Source organism: Carassius carassius, chromosome 50 (assembly GCF_963082965.1).
Source record: "Carassius carassius chromosome 50, fCarCar2.1, whole genome shotgun sequence".
Classification (NCBI taxonomy): Eukaryota; Metazoa; Chordata; class Actinopteri; order Cypriniformes; family Cyprinidae; genus Carassius; species Carassius carassius.
Window position 1 is genome coordinate 10,640,760 of NC_081804.1, and position 19,938 is coordinate 10,660,697.

The 19,938-nt window shown below is 35.4% G+C and overlaps 2 protein-coding genes across 2 annotated transcripts; both read right to left on the reverse strand.

Annotated features, from left to right (window-relative positions):
* Nucleotides 1–360: 360 nt before the first annotated feature.
* LOC132133150 (apoptosis inhibitor 5-B-like) lies at nt 361–6,458 on the reverse strand. The gene is made up of 14 exons (XM_059545887.1): nt 6,163–6,458; nt 4,785–4,946; nt 4,583–4,676; nt 4,404–4,469; nt 4,111–4,262; nt 3,138–3,344; nt 2,728–2,832; nt 2,474–2,563; nt 1,956–2,134; nt 1,283–1,376; nt 1,056–1,112; nt 878–969; nt 646–788; nt 361–563 (listed from the first exon to the last, which is right to left on the reverse strand). The coding sequence occupies exons 1-14, from the start codon at nt 6,232–6,234 to the stop codon at nt 484–486; spliced, it is 1,593 nt and encodes a 530-aa protein (XP_059401870.1). The 5' UTR covers nt 6,235–6,458; the 3' UTR covers nt 361–483.
* A 1,705-nt stretch (nt 6,459–8,163) lies between these two features.
* Nucleotides 8,164–17,172, reverse strand: LOC132133638 (proline-rich protein 5-like). Its single transcript, XM_059546522.1, has 9 exons — nt 16,854–17,172; nt 14,252–14,399; nt 12,457–12,537; nt 12,133–12,181; nt 11,759–11,816; nt 11,555–11,646; nt 11,330–11,464; nt 9,877–9,997; nt 8,164–8,853 (listed from the first exon to the last, which is right to left on the reverse strand). Exons 2-9 carry the CDS (start codon nt 14,368–14,370, stop codon nt 8,474–8,476), a joined length of 1,035 nt encoding a protein of 344 aa, XP_059402505.1. The 5' UTR covers nt 14,371–14,399; nt 16,854–17,172; the 3' UTR covers nt 8,164–8,473.
* Between the last annotated feature and the right edge of the window lie 2,766 nt (nt 17,173–19,938).

The window sequence follows — 19,938 nt, forward strand, 5'->3', positions numbered from 1 at the left end:
GTGTCATACAAATTTTAATATTTATGTCCTGAATTAAGAAAGTCAGCATAAGATTTTACCCACACAAGTTTGATAAAATTCAGAAGGATATTATTTTTCACTTACAAATCTGTAATTTTTGATCCAACAAAAGCTCTGAAAAATTAAAAAGTTAAAAAAGAAAAGATACAAAGGATGCATGTCACCATACAAAAACACCATACCCAAAAAAAAAAAAAAAAAAAAAAAAAACACACCTTGGCAGTTTTTTGTTCCACAAAGATGATCCAGAAAGAAAACAACCAACACATTTGTAACCAATGACAGGAGGCTGAGAACGGATTTTCAAAAACACACTCAAGAATAAAATTAAGAAAAATGTAGAGCGAAAAAGGATGGATGGAGGGCCGTAAGATGCAGGAAGGACCAGACGGGAGAAACTCTGTCAAAGATAATGTGTTGTGGTAATGTAGTTGCATGGGTATAGAAGCATATGCAGTCCTCTTAATAAATCCGGCCTCGGCTTCTGTTGCCTCTTCCTCCGAAGCCCCGTCCTCTGCCGCCCCTGAAGCCTCCTCGTTGTTCTGATGGCACAGATGAAATCATTTATATGTACAGATACTAATTCATACAGCACTAGTGATTAAGTTTTGATAAGATACTCACCGTAAGAGAAGTTTCCAATGCTGGCGCTGTATTTCCCACTGGGCGGATTGTATATTTGTCGGGCGTCCCTCCTGGGCAGATTTGTGAGAAGCTTCTTTGTTGTGGCTGTTGCCCCAATGTCCTCTACTGACTGCCTCTTCTGGCTGTAGGACAAACAGAGATCATGGCAAAACCTTTAATAAGCAGACTAAACATGGTGATCTGAATGTCCAAGGTTGATCTGTACATGTACCCGATTGCTGCTGCTGCCGCCTCGGTCTTCTGCACCGGTTTCCAGGACAGAGTGACTGTGCTTTTATAGGATGGAGGGTTATGAAACAAATCCTGGAGAAGATAGAAGAAAACAAATTAGATCAATATTTGACAAAACAGCGAAGACTTTCAAAACTGTCAGAATTCATGAATGTTACCTTGATTAAAACATTTATGTTGTTGGTGATCTTCAAAGCCACGACTTTGATTTTATTCTGTGAAGAAACAAAATTAGAATACACATTACATCTTTCAGTATACTTGTTCATGGTTTTTGAAACTCATTAGGTAAATTGACAAACACCTGTGAATTGCAGTAAATAAATACCTTTACTTCTATTAACTTTACAAAGCAAAGATCAGTGTAAAAAGTATAAAATCATACCTCCTCTGTCTTCAGTGCATCTCCAGTCTTGCCTTGCAAAGCGACACGCAGTTGTCGAATATATACTTGGAGCCCCCGTGCAAAGTACTGTAACCTGAGAAATAAACAACAAAAATATAATACATTTAATGCAGAGTTCGTCTGCCTTCCACAAAGTAATGTACCGGTAATGCAATTTTTTTAAAGTCTTGTATTCTAACCAAAAGCAGTAAAAACAGAAATATTGCTAAATATTACAATTTAAAAATTCTTTCTATTTTAATATAATTTAAAATGTCATTTATTCCTGTGTTGCAAAAAAGCTGAATTTTCAGCATCATTACTGCAGTTGTGCTGCTTAATATTTTAGTTTTTCCAGGTTTCTTTTATGAATAGAAAGTTAAAAAGAACAGCATTTATTTGAAAAGGAAAGATTTTGTAATGTCACTTTTGATTAATTTATTTGGGTCCTTTCTGAATAAAAGTATTAGCAGTATATAGCTAAAGTATATAGCAGTAGTGTGTATTCTAAAGTTGAAAAAGTATTTGTTTTTGCTGTGGTATTTTAGGATCACAAAAGCCCATTAGTATTGGTACTACCACGTTTTTCTATATAAAGACTTAATTTGAAATGCTTTCAATAGCAAAATTCAATATCACTGTTGTCCTTTAGATGATTACTATGAGCTCTGACCTGATCTTGAAGTCCTTCAGCTTCTCTGCGCTGATTTTGTCGATAAGAAAGTCTGGTAGTTTTTTGCCCAGCTGATGGAAGCTGAAGAGCAGACACTCCACGTAGCTGAACTGCAGCTTGGGCTCTTCATTGGCAGCATTCTCTCCGTTCTCCTCCTCTGGAGGCAGGGGCATGAACTCCTGAAGTCATTAGGGGACAGAAAGATGCAGAGCCAAAGCATGAGATGAAAGCTTTCTAAATTTTTCTTTTTCGTCCAATCTCGTTTCAACCAATTCATATTAGCACTTACCTATTCTATCTGTTTTTTCTCATTTATTTAAAAAAACACAACAACAACAAAAAACCCTTGCTATGTGTACTGTGCTCGACTGAGACTTGTCACATCACTTGAATACTGTTGCTCTCTTGTTGGTCTGATTGCTTCTGTTGTTCTCCTCATTTGTAAGTCACTTTGGATAAAAGCGGTTGCTAAATGATTAAATGTAAATCCTTATGTGAGGTCAGGAATATGCCTTTACCAGTAGCTTCTCAAACAGCATGTTGAGATTGACCTCCAGTTTGTCCATGTCGCCACAATATGGACTCATCTCAGCTAATAACTTTAGTACCTGAAAAACAGAAAATATTAAGTTCATTTTCCAGTATCCTACGAATATCTGCGAGTGGGGGGAAATTTAATAAAGATGTGCTTTTTTCCCCCCATGTAAAAAAAAAATATATACAAGCTTAATATGCAGAAATGATTCCATGATTCCCAGCATGTGATACACACCTCCAGCTGGATGTCCAATTCTGCTACAGGGCTGGTGAGCAGACTGAGGTTGGGCAGAACAAATTCACAGAAGTATGTCACAAAGCGAGTGGAATGCACATTTTTCTGGAGGAGAGATGAAAAATTGGTATAATTACCCTTTGCATTATTTGGACTAGTACTGGCGAAATATTCTAAGAAACTGTAATAATAATATTAATAATAAAAACAAAAAACAATCACACAAAAAAATTGTTTTGTGAAATGTTGTTCATATAAATACAATTCTGTAATTAAATCAATTTTTTTTTTTGGCACTTATTTTTTATTTTGTAAACAATTCATTCAGACATCCAAGCGTTTGTCAGAAAGTGACAAATTTAACAGCTGAATATTACTGGAGAAATATTATAATATTATTGCGAACTCACAGAAAAGAGTGGTAAGGCCTGGCGTGTGCACTGCAGGAGCCGGTCGACGCTGTCTGCATCTGCGGGGTTCAGCGCCTGCTCCAGAAATGCCTGCTCCACCACCAGCTCCACCAGCTGCTGCCGCCCACTCACAGTCTGCATGCTCTTCAGCCCGGACAGGATACGCATCAGGAGCACAAACTCCTCCCCCGTCACATCCTCTAGGACCTAAGACAATCAGAAAGAGTGACAGCTCAAGTGTGAGAACAATTCAATGCAAAAAAAAATCATGTGGTGCAACAAAACAGAAATAATACAGAGGACCCCAACAGATCCTTATGACTGTGTCAAGATCTCTTAAAAATATAATTTGATAAGACAAGGTTAGGTCAGGTTGTGAAATGTCATATGGTACGACTCTCCAAAAACTGCCATTTTGACAATTAAGATTTCATATGTTCAAGAACACTTAAATATTTTTTGATGGTTATGCCACATGGCATTTTCATAGGAGTAAATTTAACCTTTTTAGTTTGACAAAATCACTATAAAACCAATGTAAATACAAAGAGCACATTATGAATTTCAAAATTAAAAGTAGGACGTTTCTATTACAAATAATTTCTATAAAAAAAAGCTGTTATTTAAAAAATTCTCTCTCTCTCTCTCTCTCTCTATATATATATATATATATAAAATAAAATACTATGGTTTTCACAAAAACATGAAACCGCACAATTGTTTTCAACATTGATAATAAAATTTCTTGAGCAGCAAATCAGCATATTAGAATGATTTCTGAATGATCAAGTGACCCTGAAGACTAGTTGCTTTGCAGCACAGGAATAAATTACATAGAAAACAGTTGACTGGAAATAATATTTCACAATTACTGTTATGAGCACAAGAGACTTCTTCCAAAAATATATCATTCTTTAAACCCCACACTTCTGAATGCTAGTGTATGTGTGGAAAATGGAAACATGAATGACACCTTTTTTGTCTCTATGAAGATGTAATCCTCCACCTCTTTTGTCATCGTGTCATCTGGCATGGTTTTCAACTTAGTAGAGAGAAACTTAATCGCTCTTTCTCGAACAACATCTTCTCCCTGCAGGATCTGACTGAACAAGCCTCCCAAAGTTCCTGTAAAGTAAGACGACAGGGTCAAAGAGGACAAATAACTAATCGTGACAGACACAACACAAAAACTGTATTTTTGTATGTAGAATTAACAGAAAACACATTCTACCCATAAAGCATCGAGGGTATAATGAACGTGGATACCTTTTGCATCAATTTTGAAAATAGAGATCAAAGCTGTGATGACTTGATTGAACTCAGCAGAATCATCTAGAAGATATGAGAAGAAACTACTATGATCAAACAGCTGGAAAAACAGTGTTATTTAGTTGCACTAGTTTGTTAACACTGCCTAAAAACCAGGTTTTTGGTAGATGTGAGACCTGTCTGCAGCAGCTGTGTGAGGATGTCTGCGACTCTGGGTAAATTCTCTCCTGATGCAAATCGGGGCAGTTCTTTGATAGCCTGCCTTCTGATCTATAATCAGGAAACCAGGAAAGACGAACCAACAATGTAAAGATTATTTTTCCGATTTCACACCCACAACATGCAAATTCTCTGACATGCGGATGATGATTTACTCACAGATACATCCTCATCCTCACACAGATCAAGCTGTGCGTTGATGGCTGCATCGGCCAGCTCTGGAAAACTGCTGAAAAATTTGGGAATGAACTGCGCAGCCAGTCGCTTCTCCTTTGGACCTCCTTTAACGCCATCCAGAATCACCTGATACGCATCCTTGTGCTGAAAAACAATTTAAATTAAAAATAGATCAAAATAAGTGACATTTCACAATAATAATAATAAACCTAAATATTTATTATAATTAACATTACTACATTTAATGCTATCAATGTTTCTTTAAAATGTTAATTTTTAATAACAAATTCAATATATTTCATACAAAAAGTATTAAGTTACAATAGGAAGTCTAAAGTTTTGAACTAAAATGTAATATTTTTGCCCATCAAGGGTGCATGCACTTGAACAAAAATAAAATAAAAAGAGAAACACTGTGAAATATTGTCACAAATTAACTCTTTAATTAACTTTTCCACTTGAATATATTTTAAAATGCAATTTATTCCTGTGATGGCAAAGCTGGATTTTCAGCAAAATTATCAATATTTTCACAAAAAACATTTTCAGCTTTGATAAGACCCATTTCTAATAATTGTGGACCAATAATAATTTAGTTTACCATCATATGAATAAATTACTTTTAAAAATATATTAAAATAGAATACGGTTCTCTTAGTTTTTCTGTCATTTTGATAAAATAAATGCAGTCTTGGTAAGCATAGAGACATAATTATTACAAACTTTTGACTGACAGTATATAGATAGATAAATAGATGGACAGTAAAATCAAATAATATACATATTAGAACACATCAACTGGTAGTATTTAAATATATAACTTGATAAAATATAAATATCACATGACATATTTCATTTAATAATATTACACAACATCTGAACATATAATAAGTGAATGAATGCACACAAAATAAGTAAAAAGGTAGCAGATTTGCATGATGTAAATTCACGCATCCTTCCTCGTGTAAGCTGTTAATCATTCATCAGTATCTCTGCGCAGGATTGCGGAAAACCACATTCACAAACGCATTACGTCCACAGCGTAACATTAGCCTTGCTAAACGTGAGAGGATTTCTTTAACAAACCTCAAATTTACCTAACGTATTTCAGCAGATACAGACAGAATAATCCCTTTCTGTTTAAACAGTTGCCCTTAAAGCATGCATTTGGTGCCGTTTACTTATTTACTCAAACCCCCACACATCTCTGGTCAGCTATTAGCGCTAATGTGCTCGTGCGTTAGAGGAGGCCGCGTAGATACACTACAGGCTTTCGATGAATAAAACCCCACCGAAAATGAATATCCAACGAGCACTTTTCCTCTAGGCGGACAACACAGAGATACGAGGCTTTGTTTACTTTGCTTAGATCCTCTTTCGCGTCGGCGAGGATGCCGTAGTTACGGTAGAGGTCCTCCACTGTCGCCGCCATCAGCGTGTCTGACTTTACCGGGGGTTCAGTGAATAACGGCAGCCCTGCTGCTCCTCCCGCGACACTCCTGCGGTATCCGCTCGAAATGTCTTCAAACGCGACACGATATTAAAGCACAGAGGTGATGTGGGATGTTATATTGGAATCGATGGTTGCTCTCGCCAGCTTGGGTTTGTTGCTCTGTGCGGCGGCGGGATGAACGGCTACTTCGGCGCTTTTGGGAGATGATTGACAGCGTCATTGGTTAAGAGCGCCATCTGCTGGATCGAGTGCCCCATTGTCCTTATCAATTTTACATCGTTAATTGATCTAAAATGAACCAGCACAGAGCTGACTTGAGCTAATGGCACTATTGTCTAAAATAAAGTTGACTTTACATACTAAACCTTTAAATAAAATTAACCATCTTAGTGTCAAATTCGATTAATAAATGTAAAATAAATAATTACAAATAACGAAAGTCACTACTGGTTCTTATATATATATATATATATATATATATATATATATATATATATATATATATATATATATATAGTAATTGTAGTGACATATGAAGAATAAAAACGCTACTAAACTTAATGGGCTGTTTTATTTTTAATTATTAAAACAAATAATAATAATAATAGACAAAATGCAATAAGGACAAAATTTACTCCTACTCTACTCTTAAAAACAGAAATGTAAGAAACAGAAATTAATATTTATTGACTATGAGTTGCAATCAAGTAAAACTTCCAGGAGATGGCAATAAAAGACCAGTCAATTTTTTTCTTCTTACTTCCCATGTAACCTTCAGCTGCACAATTTTCCTCTTCTTTATAGGAAAGCCTTACTGAACTTATCACCTCAAATTAGATTAGACTGAACTTCCTTCCATTGGCAGCCAGAAGAGGAACTTCCTTAATAGGTCTGGCTCCTCCTGCCAGATCTAATAGAAAAAAAGTAGCTAATATTTACATAAATATGTTTTTCAACAGCCTATTTTTTTTATAGTTAAGATTGGTTTTCAATTGTGACATTATTTTCACAAAAGTTTAGCACATATTCACTCCAAATTCTTATAACTTCATTCAAAATTAAGTTTTAAAATATGATAAACACATAACCGTCTGCACTTACAGACTCACCAAGGTCAAAAGTCCTTGACTAGTACACTCGAAATAAAGCTCTTTGTCAGCTCACATGCTTAAACACTGCCACAAAGGTTTTCTGAGGTGATGTTGATTTGGAAAACAGCATCTAAAGCTCCTTAACAGCTAATCTGCTAAAGGAACTCTAAACTGTATGCCAGGGCCACAAAGAAATGTTCATGCGAACCTCTAAAGACATCTACTCAAACCTTAAACATACAGTCCTGTGTTATACAGAAGAAATGAACAGTCCAATGCAAAACCACTTTCTTCATTACTTCAAAAATATATATAAAATGTACACACACACACTTTTACTTAGTTATCTAAATGAGAACATTACGTAGACGTCTATTGTTTTAATATACTGATAGTTATACACTTTTTAACCTAACCCTACCCCTCACAGAAAACCTTCTGCATTTTTACAATTGCAAAAAAACAGTTTACTTTATCTTTATACCAGTTTTACAAGCAAGGACATCCCCAAATGAAGGTTTTGCTCACTTCTGAATACACATTTGTCCCCAAAATATGGTTAAGTAGGTACACACACACACACACACATTAAATAAATTTTCTTTTTAATAATTTTAAATGTATTTTTAAAATATTACAATTCCATAAAACTAAATATTCATAAAAAGACTAAAAATCCTATTTTCTTCATGTCAGCATGTTTAGTTTCAATTACAAAGAAATGAAACCATAAGATCGCTTAAGAAGTCGAAGGTAAAGACATTAATTGTGTGGAAGTTAGTAGTGATCAAATGTGTCTCAGAATGTTTTCTGCTGTACCTCTGTAAACCGTTATCTCACCTGCATTATTTTCACACCGCTTTACCACTTCCATGAAAGAAAGAAGTGTGACTCTTTTGCCTGCTTTACAAGAATGGGCTGAAGTAAAACTTCTTCAACCACACTCCAAGCTCATAAAAACAGGCTAAACTGACAGGCCAAACAGTATTTAGCACACAAAACAGCTCACATTTCCACAGCAGCAGAGTCCATATTGTATTAAGCGGACACGTTCTAGCTTGTCTCAGTTATCGTAACTTTACAAGAACTCAGTGGGCGCTTTGAGAGCGTGAGAGAGAGGCTTTTTTTTAACTAGTTAGGCCATACTTCATCTCTGCAGTGCTTTGCCCTCGAAGGATTTCCACATCACCTGGCCGTGAGTCAAAAAAGACTGGTTCACTGCAGAAAGTCTTCGGTGTCCTTTTGCTCTCTGTCTTGGTCATCCTGGCTGCGCTACTGACCTCCACTTTTTCTGAACACATCCTGTTTTTCATGGACAGTAGCTGGATTTCTGAATGCACATTGGCGACTGTGTGGCGTCGCACACCACCAGTCCTTTCCAAATAGGCTTCACCCTCATGTTCGATTAGAGGTGCCAGGAAAGACTCGTGGGCAAAATGTGTCACCATGATCTCAGGTTGACTGAGGTGTGGCGTGTTGACCAATCTCAAGCCTTCCAGACGATCCTCTGCGGAGGAAGCGATTGTGATGCTGGTTAGATTTAATGCTGACTACAACATGCAGAAGTTAGACAAGGGTCACTGACATATGAATATCTGTTGTTTCACATGGGTTTTCAAGAAAGACTTTTTTCATATTTATTGACTCTAAAAATGTAATGTGGTGTAATCATCAATAAAACATATTTTTCATAATTTATTTGAAACATTTTTTTAATCATATTACTTTTTTATTATAAGTAATATATTTTCAAATATTATGAATTATAAAGTTTAAGGGGAGTTGCCCCACATGACACTTTTGCCATAAAATTGTCAAATCATCTGATATTTTAAATGACTTCTTGATGTTAAGACTTTAAAACATTTTCTACATGTTAGTTAGACCATATGACTAATTTGGTGGACAAACTTTTATTTTATTATGAATAATTAATAATATTAATCTATTTTCAAGTTGCAAATAATTTTTTTAAATATTATAAATTATTCATTAATAAATATATTTAATTGGGGGGGGGGGGTTGCACCACATGACAGCTACATTAACTAACTTTGTCTTGTTATAAAAAAGGTCAAATTATCTGATATTATTGCTCTTAACACTTTTTTGTCAGGTTGGTTACACCATATGGTTTTAATTTGGTGGACAAAATTACTAATAAATATCATTAGTTATAGAAAAGCTGTTTTGTAAAAAAAAATATTATATATATATTATATAATATTTTTTCTATTAAGTAATATTAAAAAGTTAAGTAAAGATACTAAATAAATCATTCTTTTAATGAGGCTTTCTTTCTTTATAATATTTCTTTTCTTTACAATATTTGGGAAGTTATACTAACCTGACAGATAAATATCAAAATGAATTTGAATTCAGGAATTGAAAACATTTTAAATCACAGAGTTATTGTATGTATGAATTGACTTGTTAATTTTTTATATTTTAATTGACCCAGACAAACAAAGATCATCATGTCATTGACCCACAAACCAAAAACAAGGAAAAGCATAAAATGATTGACCACCTGAAGAGGAATCATTAGAGTTCATGTTGAGGTAGTTACTCAGGTAGGGAGATATAACCATTTCCACTAGCCTCTCGAGTAGGAAATACTCCTGCGTAGGACCATTAGGCTCATGAATGCCCTGCTCCAAAAAAAACAAAACACAAAAGGAAAAATAAAAAGAAGGATTCAAAGCAAAGAGGTGGCATTCACTGCTGGTAGATGAATAGTTAAATATCTGGGTTCAATCCCAAGACAGATGACAAGTGGGAGTAAATGAGGAACGGATGACGCATCAGTGTGCTTCATCACCATTAAGCCCTTAAGCAAGACACTGTATCCCTGTGGTACTCAGCCTTGTTCTGGAACAAAGCTGACAAACTTCTTTTGTATGGAGAAGCCATGTTTGATAAATGAACGCTGGGTCAAGGTGCCTGATTTCACGGAGGCTCTTCAAATCTCATCTGAGATTAGAGAAGCACAAAGCAGATCCGATATGTTCCCACACCAGCACTCAGGGAATGCTCTCCTAACGCTCCTTTATCTTTATATCTCTGCTTCATATTCTCACCTGTGCATTAACAACATATTGCATATGTATGTGTTACATTTATGTCTCAATAGTTGATTTTTATTAAAATCGATTTCAACTTTTTTTCTTGTGTTATTTTAGTCTAATTTATACTCTATTATTGTATTTTATCGATTTATTTAATTTAAATTTAGCTTTTATTTAGCTTTGATTTTTTTTGTTACATGCTTATCATATTTCATATAGCTTTATTTATTTTTATTTTAGTTTTAGTTAGTTTAGTACTTCAACTACAATTTATTTTATTTTATTTTATATCAATTATTTGCAAATTATTTATAAGTAGGATTTTTCATTTTTGATTTTTTAAAAATGTGTTATTATTGTATTATTTAATTGTACTTTAGGTTAACAAGACAACACAGATATGAAGGTCAGGCCTATATACCTTTTTGTATATAAACTTTCCGATATACAATTTTCATAACTTATCCTGACCAGATTTTCAATCTAAAAATATTATTCAATTTTTAGAATTATCAGGATGTGAACAGAGATATAATAAACACAAACAATATTTATATTTAATATTTATAGTATGAAAAATATTTATTTATAACACAAAAAAAGCTTTTGCCTGCTGAATGTGTTCACTTTTTATCATATTTTTGATGAAAATGATATTATACACACATAATAAATAATAAATTATATATAATTATATAATAAATCTATATTTATAATTATAAAATATTTTTTCTGTTCAAACCACCAAATTAATTCGAGCACTTTTGTCAAATAAAAAGCTAGTTATACCACTATCAGGATGGCAAATGTATAAAATGTCATTTCCATCACAAAACTACAGATGTGGTGGAAATGTTCATGATGCATCATAAAATCAGACATTATTAGAGCACAAATGACCTCGTGGGAGCGCACCTGCAGGATCAGCAGCATCTGTGTGATTGGCGGAGGATATGAGGAGCCCTGAAACATGTTCTCCACAGGAAGCTTCAACAGAACCATGTTCCTGAAGCCTAGCAGAGCCATCTGCCTCACAGTCAACTCCTGACCCTAAACAGCCAAAAAAACACCAATCACCATAGTGTAGGTAACTCGACGCCAACCCACTACTTTGAATGGTAGGTGAGATCATTTTAATACCTGCACGGGGTAGAAAATAGCTTGAAGAGTTGGCAGGATGTCTGTGAAAAACCTCACCCACATCTCAGACAGCGCTTGAAGACGGCTTTCATCTGGGCATGAGAAATGACACAAGAATGCAAGGAGCGATTGAATTACATCTGTTAGAGCTCACGCAGGCCATGAAAGCACCAATAAGACCTATAAAATGGGTTTAGCACTCACCGTTATGAAGCTGAATCTTCTCCAAAATATCCATCAGACCCTTATTCAAGAGCTGATCCTGTATTAAATAAGTGATGCAAGTACTTAAAGGAATATTCCAGGTCAATAACAAGTTAAGCTCATTTGACAGCATGTGTGGCTTAGTGTTGATTAGCACAAAAAAGAATTTCCACTTGTCCCTCTTCTTAGAATGAAAGTGAATTTGTAAATGTAAATTTGTAAATACTTATTCTTTCAATAGTATAGCCACAAGATATGAACAGTGTGAGAGTTAACATGATATAGTGTGAAAAAAAATGCTTAGTAACAATTTGCCATAAACCATAAAACTCTAAAATGACTGTAAAAACGATTATTCAGAAAATATATTTTACCTGAAAGTACTCAGTGATAAATGATCCCAGTTCAGTCCTCAAAAGCCACCTGATAAAACAGTTAAAAGCCCAGTTAGTCATACATACCCTCATAAACATTTACTTTTTCATTAAAAAAGTAAAATCTTGTACAGAACTCACCACCACAAAGCTAGGGTGTTGTGAGTTGTTGACATTTGATTGCGATGTGTTACTATGTGGTTGTTGGTGTATTGTGGGTCACTGCCTACTGGCCCGAGTCAAAAATCTCTAATCTTGAATTGAGATCAGTGTATAGGAAGTGAATCTAGTACATGGCTGTGGATCTCTTTATTACTTTCTTACCTTATGCTTTCATTCAGGGTATACAGCTCACTGGCTTGTAGCCCACCACCTTGGAAGACTTTAATTACAGCCGTTTGAACACTGCAAAACAGAAAAGACTCAGTTTGTGGAGAAATCAGGAAACTAGTCCTCATTCAAGTGGCCTGACAGCTGATTTGCAAGCTAAGAAAATTCTATGCAAAACATCCCTTTATATGCATAAAGACTGTGCAAAAACATGTCAGAATCCAGCAATATCACCTGCATCAGGGAAATTCTCTGTTTTAATGTCTATAGTCAGCATTTTTGTCCACTTGCCAGCAAACTTTCATTGCCTGTCGACCAACCGACCACTTTAGACTAACATCCTGCTCTACACTTCCTGAGAGACGGGTAGCAGAGGTCCCATTTCCATAAGGAAGTTGTAAAGGCAAAAGTTGCTGTCTGCTTTATTCTCTAATGCTTGAAAATGTGTCTCAAAGGGGTTTTCCCTGAAGACTAAATATGGCAACAAGCAAAGTGTGAAATCATTTATAAAAAAGCAAGGTTCCACTTCTGAGTCAGAGGTACTATACAGTGACGGCTAACATCACTCTTGACTCTGAATGTACTCAAAAACAAACAAACATTCAAATAAACAAAAAACAATACAAAAATACATTTCATGCATTTTTACAATGACTCCTACAGTCACCTCGACACTTTAGAATGTTTTTAATTTCTGAATTAAAACTCATTTTGATGGGGGTTTTTTTCCGGAGGCATTTAGTCAAAAAAATACCAACTACTTTTCTTATATCATAATGAAAAAAAAAAAAAAAAAAATTAAGTTCTCATTAAAGAATAAAATTGAAACCAAATTTATATATATGTATATTTAATTTAACTTTTTTAATGATAAGATAAATTTAGTTCATGTTGTAAAATGTCATATGGTGTGACTACCCAAAAGTGTAATATTATTTATGAATTAATAATGCATGATATTTGTTTAAAAATAAATTTTTCCTTGAAACATTTTGAAAATAATGATTAAGATGTATTACTTGATGTTTACTGGACAGTCAGTTGATATAAATTGTTCTTGAAAATGGTATATTTGAAACCAACATTGAAACAGAGTACATTTCTAATAAATTGCCAAATGTGTATTTAAGACAATTTAAGTTTAATTCAGGTTGTAAAATTTCACGTGGTGCGTGGTGTCCAAAAATAATCATATTTATAAAATAATTATTCATGCTATTCATTAAAAATAATTCACCTTGACAAATTATATTTTAAAAACATTTTTGGAAAATAATGATGTGTACACATGTATTCAAGGTGTAAGGAAAATATGGTATTACGTTTTACTTGATGGTTACACCACATGACAAGTCAAATATATTTTTATCTTGAAAATAGTAGGTTTTCAAACTCACATGAACTTTTTTTACAACAAGATAAGCTTAGTTCAGGTTGCAAAAACTCCCCAAAAGCATTAATATTTATATTATTAAATAATTATTACATCATGATATATGGTACTGTGCAAAGTACTGTTGTCAGACTCCTTGTGCAAACAAAAATCTCACTGGATTATTACAGTGAGATTTTTGCACAGTACTGTATGTATAAACAAAACTGACTTAGAATAATTTCATTTATTTATTTATTTTTTAATAATTAAATAATGAGAGATTAGTCATCTTTGAACAAACTTTCCCTTTAAAAAAATCTCTGCTATGTCTTTAGAAACCCCTAAAATCTCATGGCAATTAATGAAACAATGCCTTTTCTCTCTCTCTCATCTTTAGGAAAGGGAACCACCCACCTGTTCCAAACACTGGCGTTGGACAGCTGCAGTGTTGGCGAGCTGGCATGAAACCGGGCGAGGTCGGACAGCACAGGCGAGCTCATGAAACGGGGTCTGGGCTTTCGGAATGACCCCATGGCTTAGATGTAATGAGGACAGGCACGTGCTAGAACGAATGTCAGAGATGAAAAGTCACGTCACAGGCAAAACCTCCCACAAGGTACACCGAAAGGGTGACGCAAAGATTGCATAAAACAACCGCAAAAGGCAGTTGTTTACATGGTTCAGCTGAGTTGACTCATTTATATCGATGGCTGTGTCATAATGAAAGCCACACAGAACATCTATGATACAAACAAGTATACTTCCTTTCATGTGCAGCCTGACATGAGACTTCCTGGTGAACTTATGGCTGCGCTACACTCACAAAAGTATCTGATAATCGCAAAAAGGCAGTTAGGATGCAGTTAACCAGATGCGTGTATCAGATGCTGACACATTCAAACAGCACTCATCTTAGTTTCCTTTGCACAAATGCTTCCCAGAATTCTGACTCAAGCTGTCTCGTTCACAAGCTGCACTCTTGACGGCATCACAACTTGATCCCACACACATCTGATACCAACTGTAAACTTACAAATTTATCCCATCTGCCTAATAATAGGTTCAGTCAGTTCCCACACTGACAAAAAACACTGTAGCAATGACAACTACGTTGCCAAACAATGTCTCCAATTATAGGCTGCCTTTGTAGAGCCTATGATGGGTTAAACTGGTATTTTATCCGCCCAGCCAAAAGATGGCAATATCAGATGGCGCCCTGAATCAGTTCCATTTGCTGAAAGAAAATGAGCTAATTCACAGTCTAACATTTGGAGCAATCATGAATGAAAATTTTATGCATCCATACTCACCATCTGTTAATTAGGAGGCCAAAAACAAGCCAGACTCCCACTGGAGTTGATTCACTCTATGCATATTTTGCATGGATTGAGCTTACTGGTCATAAATCACACTAACTAAGACATCACATTTCTGCCCGGCTCCTTAAATATAATCTCATTCTTTCAGTTCTGGTATATTCATTTATTCACCAAGTGCTTTGGTGAATTAGGGCTTGGGTTTCTGGTGAGATGGTTGACTGGTGAACTTCTAATAACAGACATAAGCAAGTACTCAGTCCAGCTAGGTAATGCAATTAAGGCTGCAGCATCTCAAAGCATGACCCGAGGAGAGTAAACAGCCTCATTTATCATCCATGTTCAACTGCTGACCTGGCTTATGTACAATTAAGTGGACTCTCAAAGTCAACGTCAACTTTTGAAAGGGCCTTTTACACTGAGAACAAGAACTATAACTATAAATGCACCAGCTTTAAAGATCTGCATGTGTATGCTGATGTAATTATCGTTCTAAAGTCTCGTTCTAAAAGACCCATTTACACAAATTACGATAAACAAAGTTGAAATAATCATTCTAATTCTATGAGAACAGTTAAGTCCAGACTCAAATGGCAGACTGAAAGCTCACGCGGGTTGCCAGATTAAGGACACGCAACAAGAATGAGCACAACTGACAAGAGAAGTTGATGAGCCCTACACTGAAATTGAAGGAAGTTGTTTTAATACGCCTCTGGTCAAAGAGCTTTTTATATGGCTGCCGAGAATTTTTAGGTTGGGTAGAATCATAGATCTCTGAATCAGTCCGTTTGCTGGCATCCATGGCTGCACTACATTGTGTTTTCAGTGAATTGGCAACCAAGGGTGTCAAAATAATTTTGGGTAAATGGGCAGTGGCCAGAATCACACAGACCAAAACAAAAACAGACATTCTGACACGAAATTCACATTTCAAAGAATAACTAGCTGTGATTGTTTTTCTTAGAAACAAGTATGTGACCTCAGCATGTTTCCTAAATATTGGCGAACTTATTATGGTATTTTTATGCTTCAGTACAATCAGTTCTTTCCAATTAATTTAAAATAACAAGTCACCCAAAAGTGAAAATTCTATCATATTAACTCACCAACGTATCATTCCAGACCTGTATGACTTTTTATGACATTGATATTTTGAAGAAGATATTTTTGCACATACACAAAGTATTTGGCGTCCAAAATAAAACTGGTCCCCGTTGACCTTCATTGTATGGATAATGAACAATTAGACATTTTCCAAAATGTTTTTTTTTCTTGTTTCACAGAACAGCACAAAGGTGAGTAAATGATGTGAATTTTTGGTGAACTACCCAGTAAGTTACTTATAAAATGCAAAAATGATTTCCCCGAAGGTACCTCTAAATTAATGCCTAAAAACGTTGTCTAGTTAGGTAGCTCACTGTTTTATTTTTAAGCACAGCCAATGAATCATTCCAGTTATGTCGTGGAATCATCTACAGCTGGGTTCTGCAACTATAAAAAATAGCTTTGTACAATAATAACATTCATTAAGAACAGCATTATAACGTTATATCCATTAGTTACAAAGTTAGAAATGAGTAATTCAGAAGTCATTAAGTTCTACACGTTTAATTTCTCCTCTCTACAGACTGGAGTAGCCTATCTTCAGGGACCTCCAGTGTCTACAAGTCGAGCGGCTTCTGAGTAAATGTTTCACTTACCAGCTTGTTCTTCTCAGTCCTAACTGAGAGTTAGTTTGAGCACATTGTAATTTCCGTGTCCGTTCTCACACACTGAAAATCTCCGTGCAACTTCGACAAACGCTCCCGTAACAACCCATAGGCTACTCTTAAAAACAAAACTTCAACCCTCAAGCGCTGTTTGTCAAGTAGCTATTCATCGGCTGAGACAAGAAGAAATCATGATGCTCCGCTGTGGGCGGTCCATGGGAGGAGTTTGCTGCAACTGTTTCACACATGCAACAAGTGTGTAGTCCGAGTCATTTTCGCGAACCGGTTCTTTCGAACAGCTCGGTTCAAAAACAGAACAGTGGTTCTTTTCCTACATGACGTTATTTCTCCGTCACGAGCAGCACATTTAGCTGTTTAGGTTTCCCGTCAAAGTCCCTGTTCAGCTCATAAACAAACTCAAAGTAATTTAGAAACAAAATATAATCTATAAATAATATTACAAAGATATAATGCATTTAGAGCGTACACTAAACGATATAAAAACTAATTAAAAGTTCTGACAATTCATTTTACATTTCTCTGTTTTATTGCGTTGATAAGTGTTATAAAATCACATTTATTAGTAGTCCTACGTTTTATTACATCTGTTAGGTTATTAAATCAATTAATAAAAATTTTCATGTCAGGCAAATCTCAGCGTCTCTCCTACCAGCTCACACGAAACTGACAAACAGACGAGTCGGGTGTATAAAGCAGTTGAGTCTGTGGTTTTGACTCGAGAACCGTATAGAACAACTGAGTCAGATCGGTTTTGTGAACCGATTCACTAAAAACAAACTCGAAAGATTCATCCACTATCAATCTGGGTTTGATGTGCGGCTGGCACGCATCGCCGCTGTTTGCCCGAAATTGGACCGGAATTTACCATGTTCATAGGCTACTCTATGATTTCCCTTAATCCCCGAGCATCTTCACTATGTATTTAAGTTCAAATGAGCAGTCCAAGACGACACGTTGACCAATTTTCTTTAGACCGTGTAAGCTTTTTTTTTCCCCTTAAGAAGATGCTCACCCGCATACTGAATTTAGAAATGTAATTAAAGATTTGACAATGACATGATCATCTGCCCAATACTGCAAAATGAATTTCTGTGCAAGGTCCTCTAGAGGGCAGTATTGCACTGCTCCTGAGTATTAGTTGCATTTAACACATTAAAATTTCTCCACACGTTGAAAGGGGGAATAAATGCATTTTTTTCTCTGTTCCTTTTTTTTGGATTTACCATTGAAGCATAGATCTGCCTTCAAAGGAAAACGTAACATATGGTAAGCATATGCAGTCGTTGGATTATTTATTTAATTTTTATTTATTTTTAACATTTTTTAACAAATTGTTTATTTAACATTTGCTTTACCTTTATAAATGTCGATTGTCAGACTCAAAAGGTCAAACTAAATCATATATTAGATGTTTTATTTTATAATACCTTTTTCCATCTTTTGCAACGCAGAAGTAATTTTCTGTGAATGTGCAAGACTTTACATTAGTGTTTACAATTAAAGTTTAAACATAGCCTACCAGTTTGAAAATATCAAGCAGCAAACAAGCTGTTTTGCATAGCTAAAAATAACTGGAAGCAAATGAAGCCTTGCACATTCATGTTACAAATACAGTTTTTTTATCCCAAGCAATAAACATAAAAAATAGATTAAAATAAAAATAATGTATCATTATTTCCAATTAATAATTAAATACATTTCACATCTAGCCACAACTACAACTAAATGCAAGCAAATAAGTGCAAAAATAAACTAAAATAAAAAATTCACCTTTTGGTCAGGCAATGGACAATAATTGTCTAAACCAAGTAGTTGCTGTTCTCTGTGACCGGTGGTGCTCTCATTAGTTTTGGCAAGGCCTTCCCAAAAGTGGCCAAGACACAGGAGTACCATTGACCTTGACGGTAAGAGTACAAACACTAATAAGAGACGTTCCCATGCTTGTCTACAGCTCTGACCTGATCAAACAAAGGGGAAGTGGTCTAAAAATAAACTGCACACATTAATGAGTGATCTGCAGGCAGCGAAAGCGGTGCTCTTTGTTTGTTCTTCACTGAAGGTGTGGATTTATATGTCCTGCTGGGAATTCAGAATGGGCTTATGGTTGAAATAATGAAGATTTGTCTATTTTGACCTGCTGTTTGGAACACTTACATCTGGAAATTGCTCTCCGAGGCTGATCCTCAACCTTCTCCCTTTGAAATTGAAATTCTTGACGTGATCCCTTTGAGAAAGTAAGAATCTGTGCCTGCCCAAAAAAACAACAACAACAAAACTGCTTTGAGAATAAGACAATACTGCTCATGTTCCAAGCCCTCCACGGGCAAAAAGAAAAAGTGGCAAATTCAAGCAACAATTAATTTGCACAATATAATCCACTTCTATTCCCTGCCAGCAGGATTTATGCCAACTCTGCACATGAGAGCCATGAGGCTCTCTCTGGGCAGGAACAATTTCATAAGCCCTCCATGATTGATGAGGAGAGCAATGAATCTCTGGAGCAACAAGGCAGAAACAGCCTTTCCCTCTCTCACAGTCCCTGTCACCTCTGTTTCCCTGGTGATTTCCTGATTTCTGCTCATCTTCTGCTCTCGTCACTCTACGTCATTTCATTCTGGCCTGCTCTTTTTCTTGTCTGGGCCAATGTGCTTATCATATTGTCTCATTTTACAGGGATAACAGATCTAGTTGATGAAATAATTGTTGTCAATCATACTAAATGTATGACACAATGTCATAATGTAATAGGGGGCGTTATTCATTTAGAAAAGGATTAAAAGGCACACAGAAGCAATGTGTCCCTTATTTAAAAAGTTTTATAAACCAAAAAAATTAATCATGCTTTTGAAAAAATAAGAGGTAAAGAGTGCAGTCTTGTCATTAGATTAATAAAAGTATATATATATTTATGGCACTGGTCTCCACACGGGGCAGCCATTATGAAAGCAATAACTCAGCCACAACTACCTTTAAAAAAAAAAAATATCCTGTGGCGGAGGCAAGCTTCCATATGTTTCTCTGATTGCATAAAAATGTTTGCAAATTTTCACTGATG